Below are 20,255 nucleotides of genomic sequence, written 5' to 3' on the forward strand. Positions count from 1 at the left end.
TTGGGAAACTACTGCATTGGCTCATGTTAACAGTTGTGGCTCTGAATACTGGTCCTCCAGCCGTCCAATCAGAGGCAGCTATGCACTTTGGTTGCCAGGCGTGCGCAGTACACCAGCAGGTAGAACAGAACACTAAAAGTGTCCTACGGTAGATCGTGCTGGGACTAAAAGCTACCGCTGAACAACGGGACCCAGTATGCAGAATGATCATTGGTTTGCCTGAGGCATTGTTGTGCCCAGGAGGGCGGATGTAACAGAATGCCCAGGATCCAAATACCAAAGACCAGCCACAACTGCAGAGCACACACACACACACACACACACACACACACACACACACACACACACACACACACACACACACACACACACACACACACACACACACACACACACACACACATATGCACACACCAGCAAAATTCAGCATTAGCAAGGCCATGCAGCATTGGAGATTAATGGTCTGCTGTATCAGTAATAAGCATTAGCCCATTCAAGATAATTAAAATCTCCTTTCTCATCTTCTTCTGTTTCATTCTTGAGTTTTTTCTTAATAACGGTTGTCTCATCAGTGTAACAGACCCGGGCCTTTTGTAATTGTGCAGTACATTTGTGTCTGAATGTGTTTCTGAGAGACAGAGACTATGTTGCTTTGGCACATGCTCTAAGTTGTTTGAATTTTGATCACAGGCTGGTCATTTCAAAGTGAACTATCAGATGTGAACAGTTAGCACTACATACTTCTAACATTTGACTGCTTCAAATTGATATTTTTATACAATCTATACGACAAAGCGTCCAGATCGTCTGTACGTCCTGCAGAAGCACTGATGCAACACTTAGCAACACTCCTGAGCAAAACCTTTAAGAAATTGTGGTTGTGAAAAGTTATGTTTTTTTTCACTGAAGATCAAACCATCATGTCATCTTTCTTTTAAAATAAACTGCTTTTAAGTAGGGCTACACACTCAAACAGATAAGCAATACTTTTTCTGTACCAATCAAATTGTGTCAAAAGAAAGTATCAAAAGAGAGAGTTGAAAATGTGGCTGCTTTTGTTAAACATAAAGTTAATATTATTGCAAAACATGGATTAATACTCATTACCTACCTAAAGTGAAAAGGTATTGTAGTATCGGTTTCAAACTGGGCACTAAACACAACACACAACGGTTTCCAAACAGACAATGTTACACAGATAAGACCCGTGCAGTTAAGAAATGCGACTCTTCAGGCAGTTCGAGCCCCACATGCGACAGTTTTACACTAAAGTTCTGTGACAGCTTGTGTCATTAACTTAAAGCTGGTCAACAGTTTTACTCTGATGCTGTGTTACCAGCCCCTGGTACTAACTAATCCACTAAACACAATTTGCAGTCTTCAGGGCAGCACTACAGAAGTGCACAGCTGAAATGTGGTTAAAAACATAACAAGCCAAGATATCTTGTACATTTAGATAGATTATGATACGTTTATTTGAAATTTATGTGAATTACGATTCATTAATCTTTATGAATAGATTTTACTATGTCTTTAACTCCAAACTCTCTCGTACCGTCCACTTAGAACAAGCTGGAGTAAAAGAACTCTCAAGCACCTGACAATGTGTTCATGAGACATATTGTTGTCACAATGATATATTTAAGGAGTGGTGCTGAGTGTAGTATTCGCTGCAACCAGAGCAGCAATTCACCCATGTCCCACTATCAGCAGAATCTGGCCACAGGGTTGAACAAACAAGCACACAATCTGCCGTCGGCTTCACAATAAATAACTAGCGTGATTTGATTTGACACTTTTGTCACATCTTCGTGATTAAATGTTCCCGATAATTAAACAAATCAATTTGTCTTTTTCGTGACACGACAGTCAGCAGCTTTCAAACTCATTATTGTTCAGCTGTGTTAATGACAGCTCTGAGATTAATTGTTTATATTCTTTATCCAGTTAAGATGCTTTTCAGTTTTATGGTTCTGCTCTATATGTTCTGGTTTTTCAGAGTTGACATCCCTTCGCATATAGTCCACCAGGTTTCTGTTATATTAGTATTTTATATTTTATTGTACTATATATTAGTACAACCAGACAGGAAATCATTCTTTCTATTCACCATACATTTGTCCCGTAGGTGCTAATCTGTTGATTCTGGTATCAAAAAGCATTCCAGCAGAAAACACCCATTTATTGAACAGTTCAGTTACAGTTTACCAACATATTTCTACTTCCATGTTGCTGTTTTACAGGGATATAGTTGGAAAACACTGTGAAATAAAGAGGAAATCACAATTTAAACAAGATGTCTGCCCAGTGTTAGCGTATGAATGTAGCGCTAACTAGCAAGTTACGTATGTGCGCCGGCACAGCCTGATATCATCTTCAGAGATGATCCATGTGATGTTTGATTTATTACACTGTATACTGCTGGAAGACAAACATTTGGTCCATAAGAGAGGTTTAATATGTTATGTACACAGATGGCTGAAGGTTAGAGTGGCACAGATGTAGCTAGCTAGGTGGCGGGGCTTATTTCACTATTGACCAGTTGGATTAATAGCAAACATTGTGCTGCTTAATGTGGTGGCAGTGGTGTCATGTCAAACATACAGATGTGAAGTGAAATCACAAAAGTGCTTTGGGGGATTGCAACTGATCCTTGGACACACGCAAATCCCATCTGAAAACCTCATATCTGTAGGCTACCCTTCGCATTATTTCTCCCTCTCGTGATTTCATTCCCTTCTTCTTCGTCAGTGGCTCTTCTAGTTCTTCTAGTATAGTGCCAGTCACTATTGTGAGTCAGTCAGTCGAACGTCAGCCATGACTTTGTACTTTGAAACTGAAAAGGTATAAAGTAAAAGGTTGGCCTAAATGGGCAAAACCAGAAATCTCATGCCTTTGTGTCCCACATGTCTTTTTGAATGCTGCCCTGCTCCCTTTGGATCCAGACACTAATGCCTTGACTGTGACAGTATTACAGGACTGGTGGAGCTAAGCGATACATTTCTGTCCAGAAAGTCCTACCTCCTGAGAAAAAAAAGCCTGTTATTATATTATATATTTTCTTCTATTCTTCTTCTATGATATATCCTGTTATTTTCAATTCCAACATTAACATCACATATCAATTTATTCAGAAGACATGATCATTAGCACACTGGGGGCTTCATTACCTGGGAAACCCTTGAAGCCAGAGTCATTGTGCGATAGCTGCAGACTATCTAGCTCCTCTTTATTCCTCCAGTGCAATCTTTTGAACTGATCTGCCGGGGGAAAAAAAGCTCCAGAAAATGTGCAAACCTACATTGACCTTCACAGGAAAAGCATCCCAGCTTTGCCAAAAAACTTTCTACACTACTTTTATGCAAATGCAATACCTGATGGAACAAGCTCTTTGAAATCTTGCTTCATGTGTGATAGCTGTATTAAATATAGTGAAACGGCTCCCCGGTGTCTAAATGAACTTTAAACTAATAACTTTAAAGTACGCAGAGGTCACAGGAAGGTAAAACAAAAAGGTTAATGACTGTAGTGTACAAGGTGCTGAGATTAAAAATCATTCACAAATGTACAGAAACTCGTATTTCATCGATTTCATTACTTTGAACAATCAACAGACCCTGAGGACATGTATGTGCACTTTCAAAGGGAAAGGTAGAAGTACAACATTTGTGGACATAAGCTTATTGGCTTTCATGCTGAGAATGAGATGAGAAGATCTAGAGGAGAGTGGTATCAATCTTCTAACTTTAGTAAGAAAGCAAAAAAGGGTGCTAATACAATCAGAACGTTGAACACATGATGTCACGACGATATCAACATTATTGCAGATAAAGGGCCGTACCAGGAGGAGAAATATTAGGCTTCAGCTAGCCAGGAAGAAACATTACCATACTGTGTTTCCCTCCTCCACAACACTCAACCCAAGTCACACCTGCACCTTGAAACACAAAGACATTTCTCATTGTAGCCATGCTATGTTGTACTCTGATGAAGAATCGATTATATTGCTCTATAGAAGAGTGGGTAGTGACGACTTGTTGTTTTTCTCACTTTTATTGCGAATGATGGGGACAGAGTAGAACAATCCCAACATCACTGTACACAAGAATGCTTTCCATGACAAATTAAACAACAGTTTATATGTTCATCAGTTCATTTCCTCGTAAGAGATCGCAGCTCACATGCTGTGAGTTCTTGTTACTGATGTCCACATGACACTCAGTCACTCCTTGACCCTCTGCTCTGTTTGTGTCTTACAGGTATTTATGAGCAGACATTTCTTATATAACTGCAGCCAACCAATCCTGGATGTGAAGATAGCCTTTTGTCAGGTGTGTGTTCCTTACAGGTAAAAAAGGTACAGTACTCATTCCCTTCCATTTCCCCTTCATTGCTCTATATGTCGTGGTATTGTTGTGTTACTGTGTGTAAAAAGGGAGATAACCCAAGAACAGTTTGAGTTAAAAACATTTAGTTGCGAATAAAAAATATAAAGGAGCGTAATCCTGTTAATGTGAAGCTCAAAATATATTTTTCAGAAAGTTTATAGCTTTCCCAGTGTATAAATTCAGGTAGATCTGATTTCCCATTAAGTTAACACCTCAAGTCACTAAGATCTGTACTAAAGACAAAGCAATGAAGTGGCTTCCTAGCTGAAGATTAACCACCCGTCTCCTTTTTATTTCTGACAGTTTAAATGCAAAACTCCTGTGGGGATGTAACTTCATAAAGAGTGTATATCACAAGTCTGCGTGTGTGAGGACTGCTACTTGCTACTTCCACTGTAGCTAAATGTCAGTTTGCGTGGGATGTCTATGTTACACGTGTAGCTTGATGTTTATCAGCCACTATAGGCTGCAGTCCATCATAGGTTTGGATGAGTCGCCTGGCCATGTTGAATTCAAATGTATTACATCAAATATATGAATTTTTCATGAGGTTTGTGCGAAGTGTTTCAAACGTGTGCCCCTCAGTAATTGACGGTGTAGCGCAGCTTTGTCTGGTTTGCGAGCTGTGTTGTAATTACCCACTTTAATTACAATTAAATGATATTTTTGTTGTGGCACCGTTTGTTAAACTACTCTGCCCAAGTAAATATAGCCTGATTATTATTGTGTGCCCATTCATAAAACAATATTGTCTGGTGAATACAAGTAAAGACATTAGTGGCTCTAATGTTGTTACATTTCTGCATGGAAACTGTACTGTATGTCCTGTCCTGTTTATTCTACCCTTCCAGTTTGACCAAATATCCCCAAACACACAATTAAATACTAATATACACACATTAAATGCAGACAAGGAGTCGATAATACAGCAGCAGCTAAAGACATATTGACTGTTTTAACTGATTTATAGATTGTTGATGATTTAACACTAATAATGTAATACGGATATGAATTTAACTTGATGTTTCCTTTCCAGATGTTTTACTTGCCAGGTAAGTGAACACATAAATCATCGTTATAGTCACTCACACAATCTTTCTGTTGTGTTTTGATTCATGCAGGGTTTTGGAAAACAAGTGGATGTGTCATACATCGCCAAACATTACAACATGAGCAAAAGCAAAGTGGACAACCAGTTCTACAGTGTGGAAGTGGGAGATTCCACCTTCACAGTTTTAAAACGTTACCAGAATTTAAAGCCCATCGGTTCTGGAGCTCAGGGAATCGTCTGGTAAGTGCTCAACAGTGTGTTTCCTTTATGTCCTGTTTTACATCATATCCCGCTATTTGATGTGTTTTTTTATTTAGCATTCAATGTGTCATTATCTCATTTAGCTGTTAGTCGTTTTTCTAATTGTCTTGTAGTTTATTGCTGTGGGATATTATTAAGAGAGGAGGAGCTCTTCTTATTGCTTTCGCTCTGGTGTGAGTGAAGGGCTGCAACATGTAATTGAATATTTTTCTTTTATTGGGCAATTGGAAAGTCATGTTTTCAGTTCTCCCTGAACCGTGTTGTGATGAGCGATATGAAAGAGAATGGATCATGAATGTAGAAATGTTTCATTTTCGACATACTTAGAATAAAATCTACTCTAAGTATGTCGAAAATCATCTCTAAAGAAATGAAACATTTCTGCCCTTTAAAAGGGTAAATAAATCTGAATAATTAATGTTTTCTGACGCATGTGAACGGGAATAGAGCCACAACATCTTCAATTATTACTGTGAACATACCTGTAATTAACATGGTTAATAAGTACTGATGAGGGTTTAGCTAAACCACAAAGTAATGAAGTCGTACTGTGTTTGTTTCCCCCAAAACAAATGTATATAAATGGCAACAATCCAGCGGTGAAACATCTAAAGAATCTCCTCATGTCTTGATCATGTTGTTGAATTTGAATTGTGCCTGACTTGACGGACCTTTTTGAATATGGATGTGTGGGCCATATGAGCCTAACAGTATGGGCATTTACGTGAATCCTTAATCCGGATCGCAGAGAGAGCTCATATTCATTGTAATTCATCTCACGCCTGCCCTGTCAGAACGCAGCGGTACTATTGCCAAGGCTCCACTTAAAGGAATGCATCTTACGGTCTTTGTCAAATGAACAAACAGATCTATAGTCATTAGAAGTTATATTTATATTAATGTGGTGATATACCTGCTTCAATTGACATGTTTTTAAAATGTCTTATATACTATATAAAGACTTACTGGCTCTCAACACTCTAAAACCTCCGTGCTCTCCACTCGCTCTCTTTCATTGTCCTTCCTTTGCTTCCCATGCCCTCAGCCCTTCTCTCCTTCCGCTCCAAAGCAATTTTGTGCATTTGCAAAGGAGCTTGGGCAGGCTGCTACTGCTAATGCTGGGATTGTGCCCATTTGAAGGATATTGTGGAGATGGATGGCAGGGAGGCAGTGCAAATCTAATTTTACCTGCCCTGCTGTGTGCTGCTTGGCTCTGCCTACAGCTGTCATCTGGTGTCATATGGTGACGCCCAAACCACATAAAACCCCAAAGAATTATATAATATTCTTCTGATTATACACATCAAATGGGACACACTGTGGAAATAGTCTCAAATACATGTTAACATGCACATCAACTAGAAACCAAGTGTATTAATGTTGGAAGAAGGTTTTTATCATGGCGTGATGATAAAATAATTAGAGTGCCTTGTTTGCTGTGCAATATTATCAGCGTAATCCCCAATTGGATGACATAATCTCATCATCTGTCTGATTTTACACAGTTGACAGTTGAATTCCTTTCGACCAACATGCATGTGCTCACAACAGCTTGTGTGTAAAGTACAACATATACAAGCAGGGAGTTATCCGAAAGATTAAACAGTGAGTTTAGTAATTCTGCTTTTCTTATGCAATCAGGAGATTCCTGCCCCTCAAAGTTTGAGAACATTGTGATGAGGAAATACTTTTATCACTTAAAACAGCTGGGACTCAATCTGCCAATGTTGTCGCCCACAAACATCCCAATCCGTGCACATCTCTGCCCTTATGACTCGTGCGCTCCGTCAGGCTGAGCTTTCAGAGGCATTTTAGGAGGGATGAAGGCTTTAAGTAGTTTAGCTGCTCATGACATCATCTTTAACTCAGCCAGAAAAGTGATGACAGCCTCCAATCCCTATTGGATCAATGCTTTTATGAAGGATTCACTGTTTCCATGGTCACACAACATCCCTGGCCTGGACTCTCCAGAGACATGATGAACCACAGTTGTATCCCACCCAGTCATTCACAAACCCACACACACACACTGTTGTCTTGATTAGGGCTGCAGTGAGCCTGCATACAGCATTGAAACTCAATTTGTATCAGAAAAGGCGCAGTCTAAGATTGAGCTGAGAATGTGATGTGCGTGGCATCTTTGTGGAGGCTTTTCCTCGTCTTGGTAACGCTTTTAGTTGGAAACAAACATAAATCTACACTAAGAGGCACAATCCCGAAGCTTCTCAGGGGTTGGGATTGTGTCGAGTCTGCAAAGAATTCACTTTGCTGTAATCACCCTCAAAAAAGAAGCTATCTAACATCTCCTCCTTTATGTCACTGCAGTTCTATTTATTGTTGTTTATAATGCATAACAGCAACAATGTTTATATAGTATAATCGGATATTTCATGCTAATCATTAGAAATAGATGCAATCGGTGTTTATTGTAGCATCTGTACGTGGTATTAAAGGAATGGTTTGACATTTTGGGAAATCTGCTCTTTTGCTTTCTTGCTAAGAGTTAGATGAGAAGATCAATGCCACTTTCATATCAGTACCGTAAGCTTCTGCCAGGAGCCGGTTATCTTAGCTTACCACAAAGCCTGGAAACAGCTAGCCTGGCTGTGTCCAAAGGTAACAAAATCTGCATTAACAGCAGCTCTAAAGCAAGCTAATTAACTTGAAAATGTAAAAGGGGTTTTATGATAACTGTTGTAAAGACTAGTCTATTAAATATGAAGCTGGAGACGCTTAGCTTAGCTGGAAGCAGCTAGCAGCTTGCCCGTCTCTGTCCGAATGTAAAATGTGCCGGACTATTTCTTGGCCAGTCACAGCGACTTCCTGGAACTGCATTCACTCAGTGTCGGCAGAATTAGAGGAACAGGGAAACCGACCCACTGCTGGCCTTGTAGTCACTTCATTTAAACACACTAAATGAGCTACTTTTGCTAAAATGTCGAACTGTTTCTAATCCCTCTAATGCTATTTTCCTCTTAACAGCTAGTCGGCCACATTGAATATGATTGAATATAATGTTTTCTAGATAAAGATGTGAAACAAAGTCATCTGTCGTCTGTTTTGTTGGAGAATGGGAAAACATTTGTTTTCAGAGTGGATTGTCTCAGAGTTACGATGCATCCATCCATGAACATTGTTTCATCGACCTCTATGTTTTTCCCTGCAGTGCGGGCTATGATGCGGTCCTGGACAGAAATGTAGCCATCAAGAAGCTGAGCAGACCCTTCCAGAACCAGACCCATGCAAAGAGGGCATACCGGGAGTTGGTGCTCATGAAATGTGTCAATCACAAAAATGTAAGTGATTCATCTGAGAGCTAACAGGGATAGGGAGGAATGCAGGAAGAATAAAAATGTATCAGAAAGAAGCACAGTTTCAAACAATACCCCAGTCAGTGTCTATTTTTGGTTCTTGTTAAGTCCCTTCGTTACAAAACTGAGACGAGCGAGTGCAACGTTGTGACCGTGCTAAATTCAATGCCTCCAGAAATGTACCGAACTGGTGAGCGAGTGAAACAGAGAGCACTTCAAGGCATGGATGTAATCTCCAGTGCCGCAGTTTGAGCTCTTTTCCCTCTCCTCCACATTTATCCCCACTCTTTTGGTCCAGCCCACTTCTTCAGTTCACTCTTACGCAGCGAGTATCCTTCACCAGGGTTGTGACCAACTTGTATCCCCATCCCGTGCTGTGACTGCTATTATGTTGATCCTCTCCCGTTCTCTTCTCTCTTTCAGATTATCAGTTTATTAAATGTCTTCACACCACAGAAATCATTAGAGGACTTCCAGGATGTGTGAGTATAGTAAACTCTTCTTTGCATAATTACATTTCCATTGAAAATATTAATTTAGCGCGTGCAAGAGGCAAATAAAGGCTACTTGTTTACAGCTAATGTTATATCTCAAATGACAGAGAAAATAAGGGGATTTTATTACGCATTATGTGCTCATTACTGCTTCACACCTGCAGCTGTGAGAACGCGTGAGTGAAAGTACTGTAGGAGTAACCTGAGGCTGCTGGAGGTATCCTGTTCTCACACTGAATGATAAATGAGAGTGTGATCCCATTTAGAACAATCTCTAGCTAAACAATACTGCAGAGGAAATGTCTTTGTGGCCGGATGAGGAAGGCTCAGTGTATGACTTTCACTGAGAGCTATCATATCAAATGATTTTTAGTAAACAGATAACTCATCAGTCAATCAACGGTTAAGTCTGTCAACCACTCATGAATCCGTACAACCTTTTTCCTCAGGTACCTAGTGATGGAGCTGATGGATGCCAACTTGTGCCAGGTGATTCAGATGGAGCTTGACCACGAGAGAATGTCCTACCTGCTCTACCAGATGCTGTGTGGTATCAAACACCTGCACTCAGCCGGCATTATTCACAGGGTAGGAAAGCAAGACGCCATTTTGTTGTTTAACGTCTGAATATGGTTTAACTTGTGTGTTTTGGGATATAAATGGTTGGTTGCACATTTGCAGAGGAAACATGGGTTTTAATCCCCCGGTGCGTCCGTCTTCACTGACTATATATATTACCCTTTTTTCAAATGTAACAATGTTAACATATATCGTCTCTGTCAAATCAATTAATAAAATATGTATTTTTATTACATAATAAACAAGTTAAATACCAGAAATCATTGCAACCTGTAAAAGCAGAAAAGAAGGTTTGTTAATGAGCTAAATATACAGTTTCTCACGTCAGTCTTTTCTCCTCTGCAGGACCTCAAACCAAGCAATATAGTGGTGAAGTCAGACTGCACCCTGAAGATCCTGGACTTTGGTCTGGCCAGGACCGCAGGCACCAGCTTCATGATGACCCCTTATGTGGTGACCAGATACTACAGAGCCCCAGAGGTTATCCTGGGCATGGGATACAAAGAGAATGGTGAGAATCCATCATAACTGAGCGTGTTTGACTCGCATGGATCAAACTCACACATAAGCCTAGTTGTTTGAGATCTTAACACTTTGCCACGATCAATTAAAAACAACTCACAGAGATTGATCAGTGTATGCATGGCAGTATTTGCTAATACAATACATCAGTAAATGAGTTTATGGGAGCTATTTTCACTTAAAGTTCCAAAGGTGTTATCCTTGAATTATCACAATTATCTGCCTGTGGACCTTTGCAAATGAGCTTAAGTGAATTGTAATGTTGGCGGCATGAGTCACTGATTAAAAGCCCCCAGAACATCTGACTTGTGGTTGAATGTCAGACTAAGCTGTGACTCATTAGCCACATTCCTCTCATGGATGGAAGCCTGTAGACTCCGAGGCTTTGAATTTCCTGCCGCTAGTTAGTTCTTCTAAGGGTCTTCTTCTGCTCTCTGTCTATATGTATTTCATTCAACTTCGTCTCTATGTAACAAGCTCCTCACTAATTATTTCTCCTTCACCGAATGAAAGCTAATTACTGTTGCTTCTCCCAGAAAGCTCGACGTGTCTAACACTAACCTTTGCCTTCCTCTCTTTTCTTTTGCTCCCTCTTCGTCTTACTGTCACCTCTATGCGTGCAGTGGATATATGGTCGGTGGGGTGCATTATGGGAGAAATGGTGCGCCACAAAATCCTCTTCCCTGGGCGGGACTGTATCCTTGTTATCTGATGGTAACACTATTTATTTTTTTATATAGGTTTATCTCTGCTGTATATAATGAGGAATTAATTTAAAAATCAATAATTGTAAATACTACCATCCATGTTGGGTTTCAACTGCCTTTTAAAAACACTCCCAGAGTCAAGTACAAGGAGAGTTTGGAAGTAAGGAATCATACGACATAACATGCTTTTCATTTGGTATTTTTGGTCAATTTTTCTTTAGTTGCATCATTTTACATTTCTTAGTCACATTTACTTTGAAGATGGTTCTGGCCTGATGTTCTCTGTATGTTACTGAGGTGAACTAAACTTCCTTTATAACACATCTCCATATCAGTTCCTCTTTTAACACTTTCAATTTAACCTGCAATAACATCATAAAATAAGCATCATCATTGTATTGTTCTCAAGTCAGAATGACTGAATATGAGACTTTATTCACTCTCATATTTTGGCTTAATGGATCTTTGTGTGAATATTTAAGTGTGTGTGCTAGTTAGAGTATTACGGTGAGGGCTTCCTGGTGTGTTCTCCTGCAGTGAGGGTGCTGTAATTGCATCCACAAGATGACTTCTTTCATTAGGATGGATATGGATCAACAGTCCACATGCTGCGCTTGTGCACGTGTGTTGCACACATGGAGTCCATCTTGCCATCTGCCTGTGCCCACATATGTGAGTCAGAGAGCTATTAAGCATTCAGTGAATTAATAATGAAGGATTACGTATTCATTTTGAGCATCTTTTAATAGCATCTTTTGATTGAACTCAGTTGGTGTTGTGAGGAAAGTCCAAAGGTTAAAGGTTGGCTAGACTGTTAGCATGTTAGCTAAACATATGAGCCATGATGGCGAGGTATTAATACTAGGATGATGCAAGGTAGAAATAATTTATACTTTATGTGTAAGGACTTTGGTCTTTTTGTGGGATTTGTTCACCGTAACGAACATAATAAAATATCACCAGCCTCAGTCTGTAAACGGAGGATTGTACTGTGAGTTGCGTAGATAAGCTTTGAGTGTCTGCAGGTGCTTGTGTCTAATACGGCTGCCTCTCCATCCCTGAGCATGCAGTCCCTGAAAGATTAATGCTCTGGAGAACTAGAAAACCCCTGCAATGAGCTCTGCACTATCTCTCTCCTTCTGTCTCTGAAATTCTTATCATCTAACACTCCATCCTTTCTTACTGTAGATCAATGGATTTTGTTAATCTTCTGCTAATAGATCAGCTTCGGGACCGGTACCCTGTCGTCGCTAATCTTGATTTACTTCATAGAATTTTCGACCTAAAGTATTGAACTGGCTGAAGTTATCTGCACCTTCCTGAGTGTCTGTCAAACGATGATACCTGACCTGTCTCAGGTCACAGCACAGTGAGCCTCAAGGTGACCGGGTGTTCGATCACCATTTAGTACAACAGTGTGTTAAATAAGCGGCTATGAAGTGATGGCAAGGGGATTGTTGTGTTTTGTGTTTGGTTTACATGCCACTTAAATATAGACAAGTAATTACTGGTAGAATGCAAAGCAATGTGGTGGCATGTAATGCATGTTGTATTAATTAATTTTAGGAATGTATTGCACCGTGTTATTTGTTATTACTCCATAAAGTGCCTAGTTTAGCGTATACAGCACAATAGAGCTGTAGCCTCCCTCACCTGTATTGTTTGGTTAATTTGATAAGGGTTAAATGAATAAATTAGACCTGTAATTGAAACATAAATGTAAATACATGTTTTGCCAGCTGAAATCCAAACACACACCTTCTACTAAGCTCTGGTTGCTCCGACGCTGGCTAAGTCTTGAGCAGACAAACAATGAAAAAAGATTAATAATGTTATTAAGAAAACCCTAACCTCATGCTTAGGGTTCATAAAGGAAGTGACTCATCTCACGTATTTGGGACCCTACTCTCTTCCCATTGGCTCACAGACCTGGGGTCCTTAGACATGAGGTCCGCAGGTGGACGCCATAAAAATAATACATTTATGTAACCCCCTAATGAGTTAAAGATGAGGCATCAACAATATTTTCACGTTTCACAGGAAAAGAAAAGACTCAAAAATGCACAGGCAACCCAGAAACAGGATTAAACATTGGAAAAGGTATTTGTCTCTAACAGTAGGAAGTAGAAGTGTTAAGTGATTTTTGAAAGATGATGGTAATGCGAGTGTGTGTGCTTGTGGATATGCCTCTGTGTGTGTGTGTGTGTGTGTGTGTGTGTGTGTGTGTGTGTGTGTGTGTGTGTGTCTGACCCCAGTGGACATGTGGTCAGTCGGCTGCATCTTTGGAGAGGTGATAAGAGGGACAGTGCTGTTCCCTGGGACTGACCGTATCCTTCTGACCTCCCGTCGCGGCCTCTCTCTGTTTCACATGTAAACCTGAATATCATAGAAACTCTACAGCATTTTGCGCTGACATGACATGAATACACTGTGGGAAACTCCTCTAGCTGTCTGAGTCAATCTTACAACAGGTCACGATAATTACGTTATCACACGATATATGGACATGATCTTGATCCTTTTTGCTGACCTTATGTTAACATGTGTCACCAACATTTTAGCCAACATGATCCATACAGCAGGGTTTTCCCTACATTATAAGACTTATAATATTGCACATTGTTGTTAACAAAGCCCAAGAGCCTATTTTATTTATTATTTTGGTTGCAGGGTTTTATTTAAGTTGTTTATTAGATTTGCATGATTGCTCTATTATGTTATCCAACGACTTGCTGTAGAGCCATGGATAAGAACCTTTGTGAATGAAAAAGAAAATTGCCTCTCTGAGCACTGCATGGATCATGGCCAATGTGCAATGGAGACAAAAAGGAGGTGGAAGTGTGTGACGTTCCAGGAAGATGAAGTAATGGAGATCTCTGGTGGCCCTGGCGGCTCACAGCCACAACTGGCACCCTCTGTGAGAACAAGGGGAGAGGAGGGGGTCATGTGGAGTTTGTGGGTAAGAGAGGAAGCATTTGTTTACAACAAGGAGGGGAAACACAAGCTGACACACCCTACAAAAACAACCACATGTCTGTTGTCAATTAAAAACTCATATTTATCCTCCTTGTCAGGAGATTCATTAGCAAAATATTGATCAGACGCATATTGAGGCCCATAATTCGCTTCACTTAATGAGACAAATTTCAACGTTTTGTCAATTCTCATGTCTGCTGGACTGTTTTGAGATCAGAAATGAAAACTTGGTGGTATATATATATTTTTTACATTGTATTTGGTCTCACAACCTACACTGAGTGGACACTGAGGCGTACAGGATGCTGCATATTCCATGTGTGTTTCTCTTAATCCCGACCCACCAAACCAGACATCGACCAGTGGAACAAGGTGATCGAGCAGCTGGGCACACCCGCAGGAGAGTTCATGAAGAAGCTTCAACCCACAGTGAGGAACTACGTCGAGAACCGGCCAAAGTACGCAGGTCTCGCTTTTCCCAAGCTCTTCCCCGACTGCCTTTTCCCTGCTGACTCTGAGCACAACAAACTCAAAGGTGAGAATTATTGTGATCGTAAATGAACTGTTTTCTAGTCATTTTATGAGATTGCGGTGACGTGTTTGTCAGGTATTGTCATGCATATAATTGTCCATTTCATTGATTCATTATCTGTATTTAAAACGTTTGCATGTCTGTGAATATGTGCAGAAACACATACTAATGTCCCTGTGCTGTGATTCAGCAATGTGGAGTCGTAATATCACCCATAGGATTTTTTTACGATGCCAACTTCTTTGTTAACTACAGAGGCCCTAAAATATAATATGCAAAGTTTATTTCCCATATAGGACATAATAACATTTACACACACGATAATCATGTGAGAGATACAGTTATGGTGTTGCAGGGGAAGCTATAAGCACACATGGGGAGGCCTGTTAAAATCACAACGCCTGCTTTAAATCATAACAGAAATATGATGTCTGTCTATTAAATGTTTCAGTAAGTTATATAGCCTTGGACCGGTTTTATAAACCTTTGCTTCATAGCTCCTCTACATACTGACAGGAACATCAGTGTTGATTTGTCACGCAGGAAAATGTGGTTATTCTTTCATAATAGGTGCTTTTTGATAGGATAGAGTTAACTATTATATAGATTACCATTATCTATCTATCTATCTATCTATCTCTCTATCTATCTATCTATCTATCTATCTATCTATCTATCTATCTATCTATCTATCTATCTATCTATCTATCTATCTATCTATCTATCCATCCATCCATCCATCCATCCATCCATCCATCCATCCATCCATCCATCTATCTATCTATCATCTATCTAGTGCACATGTTAGCATGCTAACACGCTCAACTAAGATGGTAAACATGGGAAACTTAGCTGCTACACATCATGTTAGCATGTAAGCATGCTAATGTTAGCATTTAGCTTAAAGCACAGCTGTGTTAGGCTATAGAGTCTTAGTCTTGTGTATGTCATATATAGGGAGTACAACTTTTGTTATGCTAAACTTTAACCTCAAAAACAACTTTGAGCCTTCCCATTACATGCATTTTTCAAACCCCATTCTGGGCCTTGGTGAATTCAATCTATTTTTATGCAGAGACTTAACCGAGACATCGTTTCTTTCTTCTGTCTCAGTTGAGAAGTGAACCTCTCTTCCCAGTATTCTACAAAGTTCAAATTCCCACCATTGAGAAATAACAAAATATTATTTTTTTCTGTTGCCCCGCTCCCCCATCAAAGCTCCTGTCTGATAAGATTCTCATGAATCACTGGCTGCTCCCCGCTGGAGCGACAGTGTTGAAGGAAACGCGCCCAGAGAGCGAGTGTGGGAGGGTGTGAGATCGGGTTATAGAACTGCTGTTTTGTACTGTCTCAGGTAGGAACTGAGGCAGACATCCTTTGGGCTTTGCTTATTTTGAACTGTATGAAGCAGTGACAGACTGTAGGACATGAGAGAAGACGGATAGATAAGAAACGAGGAAAGGTGGAAAGAGAGCGATAGAGGAGTCGTTTTACAGATTCACCACCCGTTTGTTATTGACGTGTTGATGCTGAGGCAAAATGCAGCGGCTGCGTCCGGCTCATCTGTCTTTTCCTCTGCTGCTGTAGAGCTATTTATAACGGGGCCAGTGTGTGTAGGAGAGAGATGGTGTGTGGTTTATGGGTTCTCGATTTCAGATGAGTCCAAGGTGGCTTGCAGAGACCAACTGAGCGACTGCTGATGCTCGTGGCATTGTTGTATGTTGAGAAGCCAAATGTTTTAAAAGATACAGTGCATTCGACATACTAATGCCCTTATAAAACTGCATTTAGAAAGACACCAGGGGGAGCAGGTCCTTTCTTAGATGTCATACTTTATTTCAGACTAAGCTGACTGAATCAGCCTGTAATAAATAGCACCAAGACAGTAGATACGTATATGGGACGAGCCAGAATCTTGAATTTCAATTAGATTTATATAGAGATATCTGGATGGTTGCACATTTATCTGAACTACATACATATGATTAACTTTGCCCACGTAATTCATAATACATAGTCAAAGCTCTCACTCTTTAAATGTGCTGTGTTTCTTTGTTTCTTCTTCAAAACCAACAGCTAGCCAGGCCAGAGACCTGCTGTCTAAGATGCTGATCATCGACCCTGCTAAACGGATATCGGTGGACGAAGCCTTGCAGCACCCTTACATCAACGTGTGGTATGATCCAGCTGAGGTGGAGGCGGTGAGTAGGCCGGTGGCAGAGCTGTACATTGATCACCATCCCACACTCAATCCTTCCTCCTCTGTCTTCGGTTGGTCAGCACAGTTTACTTTGTATTTGCGTTGGCGTACAAAAGATAATGATAATTTTTCTTATTTATTTTTTAAACAAAAGCAATTATAGTGATTTATAACACTAATATCCCGTTTAAAATGACAGTGTGTTCTGTATCAGTGCATCTATGATAGGTAAAGGTAATTCTGCTGCAATGTCTAAAGGAGCATGTGCATTGTTCTGTTTTGTAGCGTGAGAGTGGGGGTGTTTCTGGTTTACTCGGTGAAGCCTAATTTCTTCATCGGTGCCTCATTAGTATGAGGTAACAACGAGGTTGAGGAAAAGCCATCTGCACAACGATACAGTTGCACAGATACAACTTCCACCTGCAGCAATACACTAATGAGTGCACGAACAGCTGAGGAAGTTTAGCGTTAATCATCCTGCTGGTTAATAGTAGCTGTTGTAAAGACGCCACATGACACACTTTCATTGTAGTTCATTTTCTGGAGGATTTCATGACTCAACTTGTCTAAGTTGTTTAATTGTTGATGTTTTTTGATGATGATGATATTGTTGTTAGAGTTGATATGATGTGGCTGTGACTGACATTTTCTGCTGTTTTCCCTTTCTCTAATGTCACCTCATGATGATGAAGGCGAGAGATCTCATCCAAATATCCATGGTAAATAACAACCACCCTACATCAAAGAAAATAATTCAATGGGAATAATAAAGGAGACATATTTGGTTCAGTAATGTCAATGATTAACATTAATAATAAAACAAAGAATATACATATTATAGAGAATAGAACATATTTTTTGAAATATTCTTGTATGAGAATAACGTCTCACTTCTGTCCTGATGTGGCTCCTGAATGTAAGTTTCCCTCCAAGGTCAGCTGACACCTGCAGTGAGATTATGATGTCTGAGTCTGGGGCAGGATCAGGAGGGTTGACGGGGTGGCAGACAGCATGTTCCTGTCCGCTTAGATAAAATGACAATCCTACGGGAGAAGGACATTGGCACTTTAGTTGGACAAGCCACCAGATTTATTCTTCTCTCACTGTCTGTCAGTCGCTCAATCCTGAAATATTTAAATTTATGTGACATATGTGAGATTTAAATGATGTAAATCACCATTTTATGTGATTATGGCTCCATAAAGCATAGACTGTTTGTTTTATTTGTGTATACTTTGTACACCAGCGTGTCTCTGCGTTCACACACTACATGTTAAAGTGTCACATTACATTAACAGTCACATGTGTTATTTTTCAACCCTATATTTGTATTTATTTGTCAACTATTTCATATTTCTAAATGTGATGCATCATTATGTAAACTTGTTTTCCACCTGGAGTTATCCAGTGATATCAGCCACATGCATCTCATGTTAAATGGATTTAGTTGATTTGGGGTTTGAACTAAACTGTCACTAAAATGTTTCGTACTGTCTCTCGTTTAGCCTCCACCTCAGATCTACGACAAGCAGCTGGATGAAAGAGAACACTCCATTGATGAATGGAAAGGTGAGAATGACTTCATCAAACCAAACACAAATACTGTACGTTTACAGCACTACAAAGTACTCAGATCTTTTACTTAAGTAAAAGTAGTAATAGCATTGTGTAGAAATACTGTTACAAGTAAAAGTCCTGATTTCTAAATTGTTCTTGAAAGTACAAAGATGTTAGCATCATAATATACTTAATGTACAAAAAGTACTTATCATGCACAACGATCCATTTCAGAACAAGGTAAATTACACTATTGTATTATAATTATTGATGCATTAATGTGCACTTTAATGTTGCAGCTTATTTTATATATATTCTGACGGGTTATAGCTTGTGAATTTCATCCAGGGATCTATACAATTCTATCTAACCTATAATAATTATAAACTATTTGTTGATTATATCTTCAAAGTAACTTAAGTTATCAAATAAATGTAGTGGAGTATAAACTACAATCATTTCCTGGAGTAGATGGCTAATGTATATTTAAATACTCAAGTAAAGTACCTTAAAATTGTACTTATGTACAGTACTTGAACAAATGTACTTAGTTACTCTCCACCACTGTTTAACAGCAAAACATCAAAAGTGTGTGATACCAACTCCTGTGTTTTAACGACTTCCTCTCCTCACTTTGCTCCTTTGGCAGAACTCATTTACAAAGAGGTGATGAACTTTGAGGAGAGAACGAAGAATGGCGTTGTGAAGGGACAGCCTTCACCTTCAGGTACTCTCAGTGCATAACCCTAATCGCTCTGTAAGTGAATTTACTATAACCTCACTGGAGTCACTTGTAAATAGAGAAACCCATTGTGTTGTTGACCATGTGTGTCCGTCTTTTGCATCTCTTTCTTTAAAGTTTAAATGTTGTTTAATGTTTGTGCAAAGTGTTTTTGATAAATCCTATTGTTGTACAGCTAATGAGTAATTGCTAAGATTGCCTCATCATATATTTATTTATATTTGTGCACTTTAATGAGTGTGTTTATATGTATAACATGTCATGACTTAAGATTTGGGTCCTTTGGGGTCCATCACAGGACACTTCAGTGCTCAGCTGCAGCTGACATTTTATATTGCCCTGCACAATAAGTGCTGTTATCATAGTTTGCCACAGGGAGGCAGTATGGAGTCGTGTTAGCGCATTGATCAGGCCACCCAGACGTCACTGTTGAAAACATCACATTGCTAGGTTGAAACAACAACCATTCTCCATTAAAGAAAAGCCACAAATCTGTTCCGTGTTGAAGATTAGAAAAGCAAAATGAAGGTAAATTCTGCAAGAGACAGTAGCATCAGCTGAGCAGCAGAGGTAACTGCCACATGTGAACGTGAAGGGGAATCCAAAATACTGAACATTGTCTCTCACAATAACAAACCAGAGCATAGAAAACATCTCGTAGAAACATTATAAACCTTCTGCGTTGAGCATCTTAGACAACCTTTTAGTTTATATGGCATATCAACAGTGTTGTCTTGCTGGTTGCATCTTTTCAAGCTGAAGTATTACAAAGGAAAGATGAGACTTTAGACGTCATACTCAGTAAAGATCTCATAGCATTATTTTAACACATAATGCAACAGCTACTCTGCATCTGTTTTCACTCACAAACTCATGACCTCCACCTTTCTCTCTTTCTTTTTGCTATCCACAAGTAATTAAGCGGAGGGGCTGGC

At 39.6% G+C, this 20,255-nt stretch overlaps 1 protein-coding gene across 7 annotated transcripts in view; it reads left to right on the plus strand.

Moving 5' to 3' along the window:
* mapk10 (mitogen-activated protein kinase 10) overlaps nucleotides 1–20,255 on the plus strand; it is a 31,889-nt gene that overhangs the window by 5,945 nt on the left and 5,689 nt on the right. For 2 of the 7 annotated variants that reach the window (XM_029444527.1, XM_029444526.1), the window contains exons 2-13: nucleotides 4,260–4,331; nucleotides 5,510–5,679; nucleotides 8,867–8,996; nucleotides 9,435–9,493; nucleotides 9,955–10,093; nucleotides 10,430–10,595; nucleotides 11,230–11,301; nucleotides 14,642–14,824; nucleotides 16,898–17,022; nucleotides 17,714–17,740; nucleotides 18,527–18,590; nucleotides 19,228–19,335. In XM_029444527.1, the coding sequence (XP_029300387.1) occupies nucleotides 4,260–4,331; nucleotides 5,510–5,679; nucleotides 8,867–8,996; nucleotides 9,435–9,493; nucleotides 9,955–10,093; nucleotides 10,430–10,595; nucleotides 11,230–11,301; nucleotides 14,642–14,824; nucleotides 16,898–17,022; nucleotides 17,714–17,740; nucleotides 18,527–18,590; nucleotides 19,228–19,322 (1,302 nt within the window). In that variant the 3' untranslated portion in view covers nucleotides 19,323–19,335. Of the gene's footprint in view, nucleotides 1–4,259; nucleotides 4,358–5,509; nucleotides 5,680–8,866; nucleotides 8,997–9,434; nucleotides 9,494–9,954; nucleotides 10,094–10,429; nucleotides 10,596–11,229; nucleotides 11,302–13,568; nucleotides 13,641–14,641; nucleotides 14,825–16,897; nucleotides 17,023–17,713; nucleotides 17,741–18,526; nucleotides 18,591–19,227; nucleotides 19,336–20,255 lie in introns of all 7 variants that reach the window. The other 5 variants (XM_029444525.1, XM_029444520.1, XM_029444521.1 and 2 more) reach the window with 4 other exon arrangements.

Source organism: Cottoperca gobio, chromosome 12 (genome assembly GCF_900634415.1).
Source record: "Cottoperca gobio chromosome 12, fCotGob3.1, whole genome shotgun sequence".
Taxonomy (NCBI): Eukaryota; Metazoa; Chordata; class Actinopteri; order Perciformes; family Bovichtidae; genus Cottoperca; species Cottoperca gobio.